General features: G+C 47.1%; 2 protein-coding genes across 2 annotated transcripts in view; one reads left to right on the top strand and one right to left on the bottom strand.

Moving 5' to 3' along the window:
* Window positions 1-372: 372 nt before the first annotated feature.
* On the top strand, window positions 373-2217 carry LOC149978186 (transmembrane protein 60-like). The gene is made up of 2 exons (XM_090201184.1): window positions 373-549; window positions 961-2217. The coding sequence occupies exon 2, from the start codon at window positions 1019-1021 to the stop codon at window positions 1418-1420; it is 402 nt and encodes a 133-aa protein (XP_090057310.1). The 5' UTR covers window positions 373-549; window positions 961-1018; the 3' UTR covers window positions 1421-2217.
* A 1223-nt stretch (window positions 2218-3440) lies between these two features.
* Window positions 3441-6000, bottom strand: part of LOC149978184 (lysine-specific demethylase RSBN1L-like) — a 93237-nt gene continuing 90677 nt past the window's right edge. Inside the window, exon 8 of the mRNA XM_090201134.1 lies at window positions 3441-5475. Coding sequence (XP_090057260.1) covers window positions 4237-5475 — 1239 coding nt within the window. The 3' untranslated portion in view covers window positions 3441-4236. The remainder of the gene's footprint in view (window positions 5476-6000) is intronic.

Genomic DNA, 6000 nt, shown 5'->3' with positions numbered 1-6000 from the left:
GAGTTACTTGATGTGGAATAGAGTTCCATGTAGTTATGGCTCTATGTAGTACTGTGCGCCTCACATAGTCTGCTCTGGACTTGGGGATTGTGAAAAGACCTCTGGTGGCATGTCCGAGCTATGTGCCAGTAGTTCAAACAGACAGCTCGGTGCATTCAACATGTCACAATACCTCTCACAAATACAAGTACAGTCTGAAACTAACAGCAGCTCTGCGTTGTGTTGCTGTCTTTTATTTATAAAATCTGCTGGGGATATTCTTTAGGAACTTTACGGTAAAGGCCCTGTATCCTCAAATACGGGATATCGTGATTGACATTACATTGGTCCAATAGTTGGAACGATCATTTTATCAATAACCAATAGGTATTTATGTTGGGCGGGATCTTACCTTGCGTGCAAGTAAAGGGAAAAAATCAGAAATCAGCCGTTCAAACTAGCTAATATTTACGAACGGTCATGTAGCTAATATTGATGATGGATTATCGAAAATTATTTAACGGTGGATACGGAGACAGAAACTCTGATCATCACTAAACACAACATCAGGTAGGTTGCTGCAACGCGTTGTGGTGTTTGCTAGAATAACTAACGTTAGCTATTTTAGCAAACGCCAGTTAACTTTAGCGAGCTAACTAGCCATTCTGAAAATGTAGATGTTTATCTGTTTTGCAAATAATGTTAGCTTATTAGCTAAACATTTCTATTTAAAAAATGTCACGCTAGTTAGTTTGCTATATGACATTTCTAAGTAACGTTAGGTGCAACTAGCTGCAGCTGTGTTAAAATAAGGTTCCAGTTGTGACGGTATTCTTCGGCCTCGCAGAAGAACTTGTCATTAGTGACATTGTAAATGTGTGGGTCTGACTGTATCTAGACAGCTAGCTAACTCGTGTGTGCCGTTTGAATGCACAATAAAGGTGCATCATGGCTGTATTCTCTCTGACCCTTTCTTCCCAGGGACCGGCAACCTCTATTTCCACTGTAGGGGTACTACCAGTGTACCTGTGGGGCCACCATGTCTCTTGCTCAGAGAGTCCTCCTCACCTGGATCTTCACCCTGGCCTTCCTCATCATGCTCGTCCTCAAACTAGATGGCAAAGTCCACTGGAACTGGTTCCTCACCTTTCTACCCGTATGGATCTTCGACGGCATCCTCCTCCTCATGTTACTCGTCAAGATGGTCGCCAGGTGTAAAGCGGGACACGACCCTCGTAACGGCTCCCAGGACCTGAAGAAGAAGGCCTGGTACCTGGCGTCCATGCTGCTGAAGCTGGGCTTCTGTCTGACGCTGTGCGCCCGGCTGGAGAAGCTTACCCATATCAAGCTCACCTTTGTGTGTATTCCTCTGTGGTGCATGTTGCTGGGAGCCATGGTGGAGCTGGGCTATAACATCTTCCCCGAGAGGAGAGAGGCATGAGCGATGGATTGAGGAGAATGGAAAGGAGGAGGCTCTTCAGAGAAGGCTGGAAGGAACACACACAAACCTAATTCTTTAGTGTGGTTATTTCAGCTGTTTGCGAAATCACAAACTCTCCTTCGTTATGACATGAAGTGTTATCCCGTTGACCAAGCTTTGCTCTCGTGCCAACAGTACTGCTTATCAGAGAACAGATCAGAGACTGTGCCTTCAGGAGGTTATAAAACGGATGTAAATGGTACAGGTCATGTAGATGTCAGATAAACTAATACAATCTAGCAAAGACATGTCACATTGCTAGCTAAGGATTTCCAGACATTTTCCTTGACGTCAGCATCTTTTGTGTTGTAAAATCTTTCATACTTTGTGGAACGACAAATGATTGTCGTAGTGTTTGGAAGACGGGGCTCTTCCTATGTAAAGCCATTCAGTTTAAATGTGATCTACCTGTAGTGTTTGGAAGACGGGGCTCTTCCTATGTAAAGCCATTCAGTTTAAATGTGATCTACCTGTAGTGTTTGGAAGACGGGGCTCTTCCTATGTAAAGCCATTCAGTGTTTTGTGCCATTCAGTTAAAATGGGATCTACCTGTAGTGTTTGGAAGACGGGGCTCTTCCTATGTAAAGCCATTCAGTGTTTTGTGCCATTCAGTTAAAATGGGATCTACCTGTAGTGTTACTGTCTCCATTTTAATTTTCACCATTTGAATAGTTGATTTTGACATCAATCTGCATATAATTTATTATTTTCCTTTCAGTATTGTGTGAATAAATGGATGTCACTGTTCCAAACTAAAACATGTTCTGATTTTGTTTATGGTGCCTTGTGAGCTGTTGACTCCAGCATCAGAATAGATGAGCAGGCAAGTCTCAATGCACTACCAGTCGTATTGGATAGATGGCAGTAGCAGCACGGTAGACTAATGTTGGCCTACTTGTGTTCAATGCAATCCTCGACAGTGCAATAATCAGTTGTAATACTAGGCTGTATCAAAGAACTTTACAACTTGCACAGACTGAACAGCCTCATTCCATGTACTCTCAGTTCAGTAAATGTGTACTACTAACATAAAATGTCTCTCAACCATGATGCATTTGGGGGGGGGGTTATTTATCCCTCACTCTGAAAGGAGACTGAATGTGTTCTCCGTGCCTGCCCTTTTTTTTAAAGGACACATTTGTCCTGACATTCACACACACATCTTCCTCGACGGTCTGTGTGTCAGGGCTACACTCTCCCATTGGGCTGCCTCCCAACCCCTCTCCTCAGGTCCTTCTGTATGCCACACCCTCTTTGGATAGCCCCATAGGGCTCTGGTCAACAGTAGTGCACTATAGAAAACAGGGTGCCGTTTGGGACACACCCTGTGACTGGACCAAGAGTTTGAGGCTCGCCCATCACACTAATCTGACATTCAAACCATGTGGGGCCAGGGCAGTCTGTCATAGCTTCTAGCGAGGTCTCTGTTGGGCTTGTACTGCTACTGCACATTCTGATCAGCAGCTCTTCTGTGTTTCATTTCCCAGCGCGCCACGGCTATAATCTCACATACCAGAACTGCTGAGCTCATCGCCGCTGAGTGCAGTGTGTGGGCGGCTTGCATAACACACAGACAGAAGTAGCAGAGGCCAGAAAGGTAATCCTGCTGAAATGTGCTTCTGCAGATCACACACACATTCATCTTATTGGAGATTGTTGTGCAGAAATAAATTGCCTGTTTCAGATGAGTGGCAAGTTGAATCCCAAATATACACACTTCTTGACTTGAGCCCAACGATACCTGTTAAAGATGAAAGGGATGGTCTTATCAGTTGAAGTTGGAACCTAAAAGGCCATGATGTCAGATATGAACCATTGATCTACTGTGTGTCTGTTGGAGCCCCATGATCACTCATAACATTTTTTTCAATTTTCACCTAAAATGACCCAAATCTAACTGCCTGTAGAACAGGACCTCTTGATACATTCAAGAGCTCCATCTGGTGTCCACTGTAGCCCCATGATCAAACAACATCACTCGTAACGTTAACCTTTATTAAGAGCTCCATATTTATGTAGAAATCACACTACAAGTTTTTCTCCTTACAAAAAGTTATTTACACTACAGTGCTGACAATTAAAATCGAACAGAAAATTCTGAAAACTAAAAAGCTTCCTTGATATAAATAAGCCTCTGAGGGGGAACAGAAAAAAGCCTGGAGTAAAGCCTTTAAAATAATGTCTCATCATCTTACAAAAAATATATATATGTTAATGTCAGCTCTAATAATAATCTATCTATAACCTAAAACTAAAATATATTATTTAAGAACCTGTATGTTTGTCAGACCTGCAGAGTACCAGTGCTTCTGGCCCTAAGTGCTTTGACAGTTCACAGATATTAGCCTGAGTCCCAGATCAGTTTATGCGTTCTTGCCAAGCCAACTCCTACTGTACGGTCAACAAGGAGACAAGACAATACAAACTGATCTGGGACCAGGCTACACAGTTATGGACAGGCACTGAGGAATGTTACATTTGCAATGTATTCATTCGGTAACAGAACAGAGCAAGTGTGCATCCTAAAGGGTACCCTATGTCCAATATAGTGCACTACTTTTGATCAGATCTCTCTCCTATGGGCCCTGGTCACAAAGTAGATCCCTATATAGGGAATAGGGCACCATTTAGGATGCAGACCCAACAGAGCTTTACGTGTCCCTTAGAATACATCACACACCGTGCTGATATCATGGTTTAATGTCTGTCTTCTCCTTCCTTTAGATGGGATTAAAACAGAACCCCGAAGAGCCATTTTAAAACACTATGTACAAAGATCAGTAGAAACAGTCTTTCTGGTGCTGCTCATGCAGGTGGTGTTTAAAGGAGAGGGAGGAGCGGTGCGGGGGGCCAGGAGGCCGTGTTTCCGGGGGGGTGACTGGGGCCTTTGTGTAAAGAGAAGTGTCTTTGTCCTGGGGTTTGTCCGGTCTGGGCTGGGGTTGGGCCCGGACCTGGGGTGTAGGGGTCCTGCTCTCTGTGTGGCTGGAGGCCAGGCTTGAAGAAGATAGAAGGGGTGCAGGGGAGGGCGTCAAAAAGGGGATAGGGGTGTGGGTAAGGACAGGGGTATGGGTAAGGGTGTGGGTAAGGATAGGGGTGTGGGTAAGGATAGGGATATGGGTAGGGGTGTGGGTAAGGATAGGGGTGTGGTTAAGGACAGGGGTGTGGGTAAGGGTAGGGGTATGGGTAGGGGTGTGGGTAAGGGTAGGGGTAGGGGTGTGGGTAAGGATAGGGATATGGGTAGGGGTGTGGGTAAGGACAGGGGTGTGGCAGGGTTTGCGTGAGGGAGAGGGACAGGGGGTACGAGTGGAAGCCGGGCTGGGTTTGAAGGGGGGAGAGGGACTGGGGGTACGAGTGGAAGCCGGGCTGGGTTTGAAGGGGGGAGAGTGTGTAGAAGTGGGACTAGATTTGGGAGAGGGGGTACAAGAGGATGACGGACTGGGTTTGGGAGAGGATGGGGGGGTGGAGGTGGGGGAGGGTTTGAGTGAGGAAGACAAGGAAGAGTGTGTGGTAGTGGTTTGATATAATTCTGAGTGATGGTGGTGGTGGTAGTAGTGGGGATGATGGTGATGTGATTTGGGCTTGGTGTCCTGGAAAGAGGATTTGGAGGGAGTTGGTAGGGGGGCGATGGGTGAGGTGACAGAGGGCTTGGGCAGCCTTATATCCGCAGGTTGAGGTTCCACTTTGACCTCCGGGTGGGCAGTGTCTCTGTCTGTGGGGGGTTTGGGGTCCGTGAGAGGAGCTGTGGTCCCTCCCATCAAGGCATCCCCAAACTGCTCCTGTTTGACTCGTAGCGTCGACACGTCCACCTTCCTCTCCTCCTCGGCCGGAGGCTCTTGGTGGTATTGTTTTAAGCGGATGTGCCATGCCAGGCTGCAGACAGCAGAGACCGTCTTGAACTGATGAACCACACTACGAGGGATGTAGTAGATGTCGTTGTCGTACAGCTGGATACGGGCGTAGCGGATCCCCTCGCGTCTCAGCTGGTTCAGCTTAGCGTCGTCCACCCACTGCACACACTGAGGGAGAGAGAGAGAGAGAGTTAAGACAGTGTACTGGAGGAGAAGATCCACTGAGCTGTTCCCATATTGTTCTAAACCAGGGGAGTAGTTGAATCACTAGTGCTGAAGGATCCAGCTCTGGGTTGAACATGTGTAAAGCAAACGCAGAAGGATGCTGTGAAATCACCTCTCAGCTGCTCCTAACTAAAACAAAACGGCAGCTTAAGAGACACTAATGGAGGACAGGCCCTGAGACCTCCTGGAGGGTCTCTTTAATGGAGGACAGGCCCTGAGCCCTCCTGGAGGGTCTCTTTAATGGAGGACAGGCCCTGAGACCTCCTGGAGGGTCTCTTTAATGGAGGACAGGCCCTGAGCCCTCCTGGAGGGTCTCTTTAATGGAGGACAGGCCCTGAGCCCTCCTGGAGGGTCTCTTTAATGGAGCACAGGCCCTGAGTCCTCCTGGAGGGTCTCTTTAATGGCGGACAGGCCCTGAGCCCCCCTGGAGGGTCTCTTTAATGGAGAACAGGCCCTGAGCCCTCCTGG

Source organism: Oncorhynchus mykiss, chromosome 15, assembly GCF_057628025.1.
Source record: "Oncorhynchus mykiss isolate SJ-2025 chromosome 15, ASM5762802v1, whole genome shotgun sequence".
Taxonomy (NCBI): domain Eukaryota; kingdom Metazoa; phylum Chordata; class Actinopteri; order Salmoniformes; family Salmonidae; genus Oncorhynchus; species Oncorhynchus mykiss.
The sequence above is the reverse complement of the archived record's forward strand: the minus strand, read 5'-3'. Positions and strand labels throughout refer to the sequence as shown.

What these genes read in the sequence shown, in the direction of transcription:
- LOC149978186 (XM_090201184.1), top strand. Translation starts at nt 1,019, where the DNA reads ATGTCTCTTGCTCAGAGAGTCCTCCTCACCTGGATCTTCACCCTGGCC.